Genomic DNA, 12,816 nt, shown 5'->3' with positions numbered 1-12,816 from the left:
GCTCGCCCTCACGGGACCCACAACGAGGCCACAATTATACCATTGTGTGGTCTGAGTACTCTCACCTGAGTTTTCTCATGATCCTCCCCCCTCCCAATAACCCTGAGAAGTAAATGCAATGGAGCCATTACAGCGTCCATTCCCACTGAGGGTCCAGCCACAGACCTGTGGCCACAAAGACAAGAACATGAAGAGCAGGTTTGAACGGGCATCCCACCCCCTTCCACGGTCTTTCCACTATTGTGCAGGAAGCGTACCCTTCCTCCCCTGCCCTGCACCCTCGGCCATGGCCAATGTGGAGTCCCACCATTCCTTACCTCTGGGCCCCAACAGACTGCAGACTCGACACAGGTCTCAATTTTTCCCATTGTAAAATAATTCTGCCTGAATGCCGACTTGAACTTGGATGTAGTGTGGCCCCTGGGGAGAGGTACCCGGCAGCATACACTGGCATGGAATTCTGTACCCCACACACAGCTCTTCTACTCTTGATACCTCATGTTCCCTCTCTGTTCTTCCCTGTAGAATGGGGAGCTTCTTGAGAGCAGAGACTTGGGATTTATCTATCAGGCACTCAGCAGTGTCTAACAGGTACTTAATAAGCTTAAGTGGACTCAATTCCTGGTAGACAATGAAGTCACCCCATGGTGATTAACAAACACTTACTTGGTATGTAGTACAGTTGCCCATAAGATGGGGTTTTGGTATATATATGCTCAGCATGTAGCGTATCAGTATATACATGCCAGACAGTTCTAAGAACTAATAAACATTAACTCAGTCCTCTTCACAGTCCCTTGAGGGGGGCCAGGCACAAGGACATTAAAGAACTCATAGGGCCCTGGCCGGTTTGGCTCAGCGGTTGGAGCGTCGGCCTGCGGACCAGAGAGTCCCAGGTTCAGTTCCTGCTAGAGACACGTATCAAAAAAGAAAAAAAAAAAAAAAGAATTCATCTGAAGTGACCCCATTAACAAATGGCAGAGCCAGGTCATGAACTTGGGCAGCCAGGTCCCAAGTCTGAGCTCTTGGCCACCATGCTATTCTCCGTTGTGTGCTCAGTGAATAACAGAATGGAAAGAAAAACTTGGCCTTGAGAAAGCCACACCACATCTCCAGACCTCAACAAAGACAGGCTAGTAAAGGTGATATCACATCAAACTCTCAAATGCTTCCGATGTCCTTAACCATAATGTGATCCTCCACCCAGTGAATGGAGAGCTTGCGTCACCAAATTTTTCCACATTAAGAGGAAGTAACGGTTGCCTTCAGAGCCAGTGTAGCTTTCATTCAGACCACAAAACAGGGAGGTGGAGATCCCCAAAGCCAACAGAGCACAGGCGCGAGCCCTAACGGAGGCCTGCACCCCCACCCTGCCTTTCCAGTCTTCTAGAGAAATCCGAGCGTCTGCCACCCTGCGCCTCTTACCGGACCAAGAACCACAGAAATGTTCTGTTCAGACCTCTGCTGTTCTAAGGGGCTGCTCTTAGACTCCAACACTCCCCCCTGCAGGCTCGCCCCTTACTGTTCCTGGCCAAAGACTGAGTTAGGAGATGGAAGTGTGTGTGTGTGTGTGACCGTGTGGAAGGAGCCCTGGGCAGGGCATGACCATTCTGCTCATTTCTTTGTTGGCTCCATTTGGCCATCGCTAAGTCAAGGAACAATCAAAGGCCATCCCACAGGCACTGTTAAGAGGAATTTCGTTTCCTGAGATGTCAGTCAGTGACTTCTGCATAAGGACCATGAAATCTCCATGGCAAACAATGACCTTCTCACTCATGCATCTACAGAGCAGCTGGGGTTTGGCTGATCCAGCTGGTGTCCTGCTGCAGGTTCCGTTCAGGTCTAATCACACATCTCTCTCCTGGGACCCGGGAGCTATAAGGGGCCTGTTCTACGGCTATGGTCCGAGGCACCCACAGGGGTGGCGGGAACCCCGATGCCTCTTAAGGCCTCGGCTCAGAGCTCACGCACTACGGTGATGACCTGAACGTCACCTGTCACCAGCCCTGCTGCCGCTCTCCTCGGCTCACACAGGCTTCCACGTCCCTGCCGAGCACCACGCCAGAGCCGCCAGCCCAGACAACGGGGAAGCAGGCAGGGCTTCCGGGAGCATCATCCACAACCGCCACAGCCCCACCGCGTGCTTATACCCCCGGGGCGGCTCCGTCACGCTCTCTCGTTCAGTGAGGGCTGTTGACGGCTCTTATTTAATTCTCATTTAAATAGAAAATCCGAAACACAAACACAAACCACTAACCACCAGGGCACAGAAAAGCTTTCTGAGGTCAGACAGATGCAAAATTCAAGACCCAGAGCTACAACGTACTGCATGAGTGACCTTTGGCCTTCTGCTCAAACCCTGAGTCTCGGCTTCCTCGTGGGTAACAGGAGAGAGGCTCCGCAGGCATCCTGAGGGGCCCACCACGGCCGTGACGTGGCACCTGGCAGCACTCTGCCGGGCCTCCCTGCCCACGCACGTGGACAGGCGGATGCCAGGGGACAGAGACCCGGCTCCTCAGCCCTCCCCTTGGCTGTGACGTGGCACCTGGCAGCACTCTGCCGGCCTCCCTGCCCACGCACGTGGAGAGCAGGATGCCAGGGGACAGAGACCTGGCTCCTCAGCCCTCCCCTTGGCTGTGACGTAGCACCTGACAGCACTCTGCCGGGCCTTCCCTGCCCACGCACGTGGAGAGCAGGATGCCAAGGGACAGAGACCCGGCTCCTCAGCCCTCAGGCGGGATGATTCTGAGGTGTGTTCTCTGCTGGTCACAGTGCTCCCCAGACACGTGCCTCAACTGCCCATGGTGTGACCTGTGGGTAACAACGTCCCTGGCGGGCTGCCTCCCCTCCCGGTCTCGCCTTCCACTCGCCCACTGGGGTCTTCTTGAATAACTTCCAAAATAAACTCCCTGTACTCAAGCCCAAGAGAAAAAAAAAACCTATTTTGGGGGCTGTGGTAAAGATTAAATGAGAGAATGTGTAGTCCTCAAACCAACACTGGGCTACTGCTGACCCCACAGCTGCTGAGTAACGGATCGTGCGACAGCGTGAGCCGTGGTGGCTGTGGTACACGTGGACATCAGCCCCAGCCCTCGCGTCAAAGGGCCTTTTGCTTTCTGATCGCGTGGGATCCACGGGCATCACTGGGGACTGCAACGCGTCCCTGCTTCACAGCACATCTGGGGAAAGCAAGGCGCTGGCCCCATCGCATAACTGAATTCGTCCAAAATCTGTCTCCACGTCCCCATGGACGCCCTCGCCGCTCCACAGCCTGACAGCGGTTCCAGCGGCTCTTCCCCCCTCCTGGCAGAAAGGGAGGGATCACCTGGGCTGTCAGGACACAGTCTTGACCCGTCATGTGTATGTCCACCACCTGGCCCTCCCTCCTGACCAATTATAGTATCCTCTCTGTTTCAGATGAAGTTTTTCTTCTGATGGGGTAATTCAGAGATCGCCAGAGCTGATCAAATGCTGACACCTGGGGGGACAGGCTCCTCCTCAGGGAAGAGAGGGTCCGTGCCCCTGCCGGGGTCATGTCACAGAACACTCTGCTCCGGCCACCGGGGTCTCCTTCAGGGCCGGGAGGGTCCTTCAGGCGGCAGGAGAAGGTGCATGTCCTGAGAGCATTTCTCAGAAGCCTCTTTGGTGGCCACAGGTCTGAAACCTGGGAACACCCAGGGAGGCCCAAATGACATGTGGGCACGAGCAAGTCAAGATTTTTGTCCCAACAAATAAATCAGGGGGTGAATTCAAATACAAACAGCCAGCCCGGCTGGTGTGGCTCAGTGGATGAACGTCCTCTCATGGACTGAGAGGTCCCAGTTCGATTCCCAGGCAGGGCGCGTGCCCGGGTTGAGGGCTCGACTCCCAGTGGGGGATGTGCAAGAGGCAGCTGATCGATGTTTCTCTCTCTCCCTTCCTCTCTCTAAAAAAATTAATAGAAACATATTTTTTTAAATATAAATGTAGAGGAAACAGATTCTAGCTCACTCAGAATCGGGCTAAGAAAACCTGAGCGTACAAGCTATGAAACTGGAGAAACTGACAGCATTTTCTGAATCCCTGAAGTCAAATAGACTGAACTAGACAATGACTGGCTCATGGTCCCCAGTGCCCAGCAGTTTGGAGGTTCTAAGCAGGGAGCCTGAGAAAACACATTTTCCTTCCAAGACCCAAGGGCCCCATGGTGGGCAGCTCTTAACACTGCCAAGGGTGCACCCAATCCTCAGGCATCTGACAGGTGCACAGACCAGACAAGAGGAAAGTCAGACTTCTGATGTTATAGAAACTGAATCCTGGGACATCCCTGACCTCTGCCTCAGGACATTTGTCCACGGGTGTGGCCAGGAGCTATTTCAGGAGCCTTATGTCCATCTGGGAGCTACACGGGAGGGACTATGGAGACCATCTGAGCCAACCTCTAAATTTCCAGGTGAGGAAACTGAGGCTCAGAGAGAGAAAGTAAGTTCCCCAAGATCACACAGCATCTGACAGTGCCAGGAAACCAGGAGTTCTATCCGACGGCTTGGCTGAGGCTGGTGAATTTCCATCCCGGAGACTTCATTAAGCTTGGTACGCACCAGAGTCCCTGGGGCAGAGACTGGCAAGGCCTGGCAGGGCCTCGAACCGCTGCCCCCTCTCACCCTCCGCACTACCTGGGCAGGACCTCGGCACCAAGGGGCCATCTGGGGACACAGTGCTGCCCTCCTGTTAGGGTTTGGAAAGCTGGGGGGAATGGTATGGGTGGGGACTGTTTAGGGCACGACACAGAGGGAGCAGGAATATCAAGAGCACTCACCTTCATAGCAAGGGATCAGTGTTCTGCCTTTGGCCTGGAGGTTGGACGGGATGACGTAACAGAAGCCATGGGGCAGGATGTGGTCTGTTTCATAGTAGATGTTCTTCCAGCGGTGGGCACAGGCCTAGAGGACAGAGGGGGGTTCAGAGCAGGAACAGGGGGTCCCAAAGCAGACCCTGGCATGCCAGGTGGTTCTGCGGGAGGACAGAGGAGCAGAAGGGCCTAGAAGCCACCTTCTCTCCCACCCAGCCCACCTGGGGCCAGGTGCTACTCTGGGCATCAGCAAACTGCATGAACCAGAGCCGTTCCTGGGAGTAGACAGACAACACACTAATGTATAGACAAACGGGGACTGTCGCTGGTGCTGAGCTCTAGGAAGCAGACACAGGGTCCGCGAGTGGGAAGGGTGGTTTCCATCCGGAGGTCAGGAAAGGCCACACTGAACGTACAGGGAAGAGGGTTCCAGGAGGGAATGCCAGGTGCAAAGGTGGCACGTGAGGAAGGTTGGAGGTTCAGGCGCGGAGGCCGGTGGGGCTGGTCTGGAGTGACTGGTGGGAAGAAGATGAGGTCAGCGGGGACAGGGGACAGGCCACAGGAGTTCCTCTAGACCGCGGGGGCGACTACTATCTTAATGCGATGGGGAGCAGATGCAGCGTCTCACACAGGTGCACGGCAAGATCTGATTGGGTTTGAAAGGTAACTGGGCTGCCGTGCAGAGGCTGTAGGCGGGCACGAGGGGACTGAACATCCAGGTGAGAGAAGACGCTGGCCCGGACCAGGACGGGGCAGTGCAGACCAGGGAAACGGCTTCAAGGTGCGGGCTGCAGGCAGGGCTGATGGCCTCCACCAGATGCGGGAGGGCGGGAAAGGAAGGAAAAGGAAGCCAGGCTAAGAGGAAAACCACCACCCGACACCCACCCTGCAGCCCTCGGGCCACGAAGGGTCCGCTGTGCACACCCCACCCGTGCCTCTGGGCATTTATTCCCACACGGAATCATTGAGCACCCAGCGCATATGCCAGGCTCTGTACTAGGCTCTGAGCAGACAGCCGTGAACCGCCACACCCTTCCCCTGGGTCAGCTGGTCAGGGACAGACATGGCTCCTCATGAAGGAAGATGCTGAGAAAAAGCCAGAGACAAGAGATGGCTCCTCTGCCATGACAGACCTGCCGTGCACGATGCCCACCTGCTTACCCACTGGGTCAGCGCTTGGCCTCCACCAACCCCGAGACCTAGCAGAGTCACCTGGAAGCCCTACCACAGCACACTGCCGGGCCCCGCCCCCGAGACCCCCGAGAATCTGCACTTCTACCAGCCCCCAGCCGACCCGAGGCTGCCGGGCCATGGAACACTCTCTGGGGAGCTCCTGGTTGGAGCTGGTTCCGGGCAGAGCAGTAGGTTGAACCCTACGGAACTGCCACTCTTTGACCGCTTTACCTACAGAAGCACTTGGGCATGCACATCACAAACCAGAGTAAATGCCTGCTGGCGGTGCCTCTCTGGAAGGGAACACACAGCCACACACACGGACCGCAGTGGGCATTCGCTCCTGCCGTCACACCCTCAGCGAGACACGGGACATCTCACCAGGAAGTTCCCTCACACCGGGAAGTGGCTGGTTTTGCCAGGCTGGCCAAGGAAAGGCTCTCTGAGGAGGTGACATCTGAACAGAGACCTCGAGGGTGAGGGCGCAGCTGGGAGGAGCCCAGAGAAAGGTTCGGGGCAGAGGGCCCTGAGGTGGGCGAGAGCTGGGCATGAGTAAGGAGATGAGGCTGCTGGGGACAGACAGCCCTCTGGCCAGCTCACACCCACAGACGCCGGACCAGAAGCATCTTTCCCCACCCACCACAGGGCACACATCCTCACGCTCGGACGCAACCCCCCTCCAGGTGTTCGTGCGCATCTCTGCACGGCCGAGTCCCCACGAGGCTGGTTAGGAACCGACCTGCTTGCTCAGAGGGCGTGTCCTCTGCCCAGCTCAGCCCGCTTCTCGTGGGCATGCACCCTGCACGTCGGTTCCACAGATACCTTTTCTTAAAATACCGCATTTTAAAATAATCCGGGGGTTTCCCTTCTCGGCTTGTTCCCTTCAAACTCACTACAGGCCATAACGTTCAGTCTGTCGGTGGCCCCCATCTGACTTCGGCAACCCGGGAAGGTGGGCAGGGGAGTCCTTAGAATTCCCCTTTCCACGTGGGCATCCTGAGTGGCAGAGAGTGCTCTGCCCACGTCACAGAGCCAGGAGGGGCGGCGAACCGGAACCCACCGCTTTCAGAGGCCTGCTGGTCTCACCAGGAAACAGTGCCACCTCAACACTCCCAAGTCCGGCCTGAGACCCATCAGAACCCACCTGGCACTGCTGTCCTCACAGCCTCCCCCACAGGACCCAGACCCCTGGAATGGCCACTCTGGGGGCGCCTGGAATGTCCAGGTCAGCGAGCAGGGAAGGGGCTCTCTGGAGCCAGGTGTCCCTCAGATCACTCTATGAAAACCTGCTGCCCGCCAGCCTCTCGGCTCTTCACCCCTTCAGGCCAACTGGCGGCGGGACGCTCAAAGCCCACTCTCTGCCCAGAAGGCGAAGACGACACACTCGGGGGGACTGGAAACCCAAGCTGCCCACACTCCTCCTGCCCTATGACCCGAAACGACGTAAAACGACCTCGGTATTCCCTACACCACAACCCCTCTCCTGCCTCCCCGTGCGGGACCGTCTTATCCTCACAGCACATTTCTCAATAGACTGAAATGCTGGGGGGGTGGGGGGCTATGAAAATGTACCACTAAGCAGATCACTGCTCTATACCGCTAAGTGACTGATTTGTTTGTATTTTAGTTCTGATTCCATTCTGATGGCTTGCAAAATTGAATCACTTATCATTGAAATAGCTGCTAAATCAGTTACATTTTAGTTTATGGATTTAGCAAAGCCCCTGACGTCTAGGGTTTGCCCTGTTTGATTGCACCTCTGGGTTGGAGGGGCCGTGGAAGAGAGGCAGATGTTGACTGTGGGGCACACTGACTCTCACCGGGAAGGACTTTCCGCAGCTAACGTCTCGTTTATTGTCTCGTGTTTCCTTAGGTACCGTAAACTGTTTAAGGAGTGATCTTGAGAAATTCCTAGAAGATCCAAACATTGCATTTCACTATAAACTGAACTAAACTGAACTAAAATTAAGGCATTCTGTGAGGTCAGACAGCAAAAGGTCGAAGGCAGCATGGGTGTCGCAAAAGTGTCTCTGAATATAAATTATAAAAAGACAAGACTGTTTAGCCCCGATTATCATTATATATACACACATGTCAGTCTGACCCCAGCATTTAAAAAAAATTCCCAGGGACTGTCTCCAAAGCATTAATAACTCCATCAATCTCTCCAAATGAGCTCTGCTGTGAGGGAGGTAGGGGCAGAGGGGACGAACAGGACAAAGAGCCTTCTCTGCAAACAGCGAGACTCGATCAAACTCAGACTCCGATAATCATAACAAGCGGGGGGGGCTCACATCATCCCAATCTTAAATCTGACATATTTCAAATGATAAAGATGGTTTTTCCTTCCAAAAGAAAAAAAATGAGCGTTTTAATTCAAAAGCCTTTTTTAACAACATGCCCTGGGTGGGGGTGGGGGGAGGGTGTTACCGGGCTTCTGCAGATGGCTCAGCCACAGAGGCACGTAAGTCCCCACCTCTTACACGTGCATTTGTCGTACACAGATGGCCAGAGCTTCGACCAGGCCCTCAGGTCCACCCCTGGACCACTGAGGACAAGGGCTGGAGAAAACAAATCCACAGGTCCCCCCACAAAGATGTTCCCTGGACCCCCCTCCAAGAGAAGAAGTGGCCTGGAAGGCACAGGGAAGGGGCATCTGGGGTGCTGGGAAAGTCCTTCTGAGAATGCTCACCAGGTGACAACTCATCAAGGTGTACACAGATCATGTGCACGTTCCCGCATGTGTGTTATAGCTCAATAAAAAGTTCACTTTAAAAAATCAGGAAACAGAGCAACAGAAGTTAAAAAAAAAAAAAAAAAAGCCACCCTGTGGCTTTGGGAAAAAATGGACAGAGGCACCTGGTGAAGAGACAGGGCTGCCCTGACGTCTGGGGACAGCGAAGAGCTGGAGAACACTGCTTCCACCCAGAAGTCTTCTCGACACCCATTATTTGTTGTCTGAGCCTTGGAGACTAATGAAAAGCAGAAACCAGATGAGCACAGTCTGAGCTACCCTCCCAGGCCCCAGAGAATAGTTGGTGCCCTCTTTCTTTTTCTTTCCTTTTTTAAATCCTCACTCGAGGATATTTTTTCATTTATCTTCAGATAGAGTGAGAGGGAGAGAGAGAGAAACATCGACATGAGAGGGACACATCGATTGGTTGCCTCCCACACGACCCAACCAGGGCCGGGGACAAACCGCAACCAGGTATATGCCCTTGGCCAGAATCAAACCTGCGACTCTTGGTCCAAGGGCCAATGCTCTACCGCTGAGCCAAACCAGCCAGGGCCTTCCCTATTTCTTAAACTGCCATCTGCACACCAGGACGGGAAGGGGCTTGCCTCTACTCCCCATGCTGTGTTCACACCCGTATCATGTGTCCCCTGGGGGAAAACTGGAAAGGACCACAACACCTGTGAGCTGAGACTGGCAGGTGCTAAGCCAAGGTCAGCCCAGCAGCCCAGCCCAAAGTCATGGGTCTTGCCAGAGCTGGTTGCTGGGTCCATGGGTCAGAAAATGCCATTTTTCATTGAGACACCGGACTCCCTGGCACAACATTCAAATTCTCCACCTGTTCTTTACTTTAAATCTGTACGAGATGGCCCTTTTCCAAAAAAGCCCCCTCACCTCTCCTCCTCAGTCCCTATCTTGGAATCCAGTAGCATGCTGCTTGGGATACAGGTGTCATGCCCACGTCCCCAAGTACCAACTGAGTTCTCAGACGTGTTTCAAGAAAACATATCTCCCTGTTTTTAATTTTAAGATAAATACTTGCCTCCAAGAAAGCTTTGACCAGTAGATGTGAGATGCTAAAGAAAAGACAAATGGATAGGCCTCCAAAATGTAAATATGGACTAGGTTACCATTCCTTGCACCCTGGGGTCACCTACCATTTCTAAGGGTCATTTCACAGCATTTTGCCTCATACTTCTATCAACCACTTAGTAGCCATCGAGAACAGATGGCCACTGATGTGGCTTCTAATTGTTTTATCATGGATACCCTGCCCCTGTATGGCCCAAACACACTTAGACACCACTCCTTAGATCTCAGAGTGCAAAAGGTCTCTGTCTACAGTGGCCTCCATAAAAAAGGGCACCTACACCCAAAATAAATTATACATATAAGGTGGCCACGTAGTGATTTCCTAATGACACAATAAGGTTAAGCCTATTCTGGACAGCGCCGTCACCGACAGGCCCCACAGAGGACACAGTCTCAACCAGGAAGGACGGAGCGGGGCAGGAGCAGAGGGACTCTGGACAAGCCTCATCAAGCACGGCCACACGCACAGGAGGCACAGGACAAGTCAAGAACAAAACCAAACAACCCAGTTTTAAAAATGGGCGAAGGACGTGCCTGGCCAGTGTGGCTCCGTGGTCGAGCGTTGGCCCATGCACCAGGAGGTGGCTGGTTTCGATTCCTTGGCAGGGCACGTGCCCAGGTTGTGGGCCCAGTCCCCAGTGGGGGCGTGCAGGAGGCAGCCAATCGATGTTCTTTCTCATTGATGTTTCTCTCTCTCTCTTCTTCTCCCTTCCTCTTCCTCTAACATCAATAAGGAAAAAAAAAATTTTAATGAAAATGAGGTGTGTACATACAATAAGATAGTATTCAGCCCTAAAAAAAGGAAATCCTGTCATATGCTCCAATATGGATGAACCTTGAGGACATTATGCTAAAGCAAAATAAGCCAGTCACCAAAAGACAAGTGCCGCATGATCCCATTTATATGAATTAACTAAAATAATCAAATTCCTACAAACAGCAACAGGACCGGTGGTCACCAGGAGCTGAGAGAGAGGAGACGGGGGCGGGGGGGGTACCCAATGGTTACTGAGTTTTGGTTTTACCAGATGAAAAATTCTGGGGATTGTTCACACAACATGTGCACAGGTAATGCTACTATACTGCACACCTACAAAGGGATAAGATGGTACATTCTGCGTTGTGGTTTTTTTTTTTTTGCTTGTTTTGGGGTTGTTTTTCTTCTTTATTGATCTTTAGAGAGAGAGGAAGGGAGAGGGAGAGAGAGAGAGAAACATCAATAAAACAGAACATCAAATGACAGCTTCCTGCATGTCCCCCACTGGGGTTCAGGCCCACAACCTGGGCATGTGCCCTGACCAGGAATCGAACTGGTGACATCTTGGTGCGTGGGTCGACGCTCAACCACTGAGCCACACTGGCTGGGCTGCACTGGGTTTTTGACCAAAGAAAGCCACGAGGAAAATGGCTGCTGTCGGCTGCCCCGCGCTTTCTCCGACACCCACACGTGGTGACTTATTGCGTGGACGGTGCCATCACTGTGCAAACCACGAAACAGCTCCTCACGCAGTGAGTTAGAACAGGATTGTCACGGCGCAGAGAGCACAAACGCCCCGCTCTGCCTTCGCAGCTCCCTTTCTAAATCGTCCTGCGACCCTCACTGCTGTCGTGTCCCCAGAGATGGCCCCTTCCTGACGCTGACTTGCAGTAACGAGAGCCCTCTGGAAAGCAGCTCCCAGCCGCGCAGAGGTTACTGCTCTTCTCACAGGAACCCCCAGCCGTGGGCTCCAGGCTCCTGGGGCGCCGCGTGGTGTGCGCCATCAGGCCGCTGCTTCCTCTGTCCTGAATCTTGACCTCGGGCCGCCCTGACTTTAGACGAGTCAGCTTCTTCCTTTCCAGAGGAAGGCGACAAGCTTTCTGGCCGTCCTGGGGCCTAGATGTCCAGCCAGGGTCAGGCCCCTCTGGCTGGAGGAATGTGCAGGCTGGGAGCCGGTCCAGGGCAGCTCGTGACAGTGATTAGAGGACTGGAAGCCAAGACGAACCGCGGGGCTGGAGACCCCCAGCAGGGGCTCCAGGGCTCCCAGTGGGGAGGCCTCAGGATGCTTCACTTGTGCTGAAGGCGGAGGCAGAGCAGCGGCCTCTGCCACGGCGGAGTCTACCGCAAACGTGGGCTCCAGGAGAGGCGACAGAAACACCTTACCTAGATCCTTAAGGAGAACCTGTTTCCCTGGGACAAAATGCATGTAAACCCCCAGCGTTATAGCATGTGGCCCAAAGAGAGCCCTCGATATACGGCTGGTAGTATTCTTTGCCCTTCTTGATCTTATGCTTTTATAACAAAAACCATGAGCCCCGGCAGGGTCGCTCAGTTGGCTGGAGTGTGGTCCCAATACACCAGGGCCGTGATCCCCAGTCAGGGCACATCCAAGACTCGACCAAAGAATGCACAGGGAGGTGGGACAACAAATCCATGTTTTGTTTTGGTCTCCCCCCTCCTGTCCTCTCTCTCTCAAATCAATAAAATAAAAATTTTTAAATGCTAACGTGTTACTACATAACACATAATACCATGCAGGAATAAAGAGGAATGCTGATACACACGACACGGACTAATCTCAAGAGAATTATTCCGAGTGAAAGGGGCCTCACACAAGGGGCACACGCTGTGGGATTCCACGGACACAAAGGTCTAGACAAAGCAAAAGGGACCCACGGCACCACAGTTCACAAGGGGGCGCCTCGGGTGGGAGGAAGCGATGAGAGAGGAACGTCAGAGACTTTCTGGAAGGTCAGAAAGTCTGCACCTTGAGGGGTGGGGAGGGGTGTTCCACAAGTGGGTGCAACTGTCAAAACCCAAACTGTCATCTTACGACCTGTGCATTTTATATAAATTCAACTTAAAACGACACACACAAATCTTGGTGTAATGAACAAGATTTACAAAGTGCTTTTCTCACACATTTTATTTGTCATGTTTCCATAGTCACCTCTCTGCACCCGGGGACAGGCTTTATTAACATCTCACAGATGAAGAAAAGAGAAAGAT

The 12,816-nt window shown here is 53.6% G+C and overlaps 1 protein-coding gene across 1 annotated transcript in view; it reads right to left on the bottom strand.

The window, feature by feature from the left end:
• ITGA9 (integrin subunit alpha 9) overlaps positions 1-12,816 on the bottom strand; it is a 288,355-nt gene that overhangs the window by 259,112 nt on the left and 16,427 nt on the right. The window contains exon 4 of the mRNA XM_036267254.1: positions 4,799-4,922. Coding sequence (XP_036123147.1) covers positions 4,799-4,922 — 124 coding nt within the window. The remainder of the gene's footprint in view (positions 1-4,798; positions 4,923-12,816) is intronic.

The sequence above is a fragment of the Molossus molossus genome, unplaced genomic scaffold, assembly GCF_014108415.1.
Source record: "Molossus molossus isolate mMolMol1 unplaced genomic scaffold, mMolMol1.p scaffold_m16_p_18, whole genome shotgun sequence".
Taxonomy (NCBI): Eukaryota; Metazoa; Chordata; class Mammalia; order Chiroptera; family Molossidae; genus Molossus; species Molossus molossus.
The sequence above is the reverse complement of the archived record's forward strand: the minus strand, read 5'-3'. Positions and strand labels throughout refer to the sequence as shown.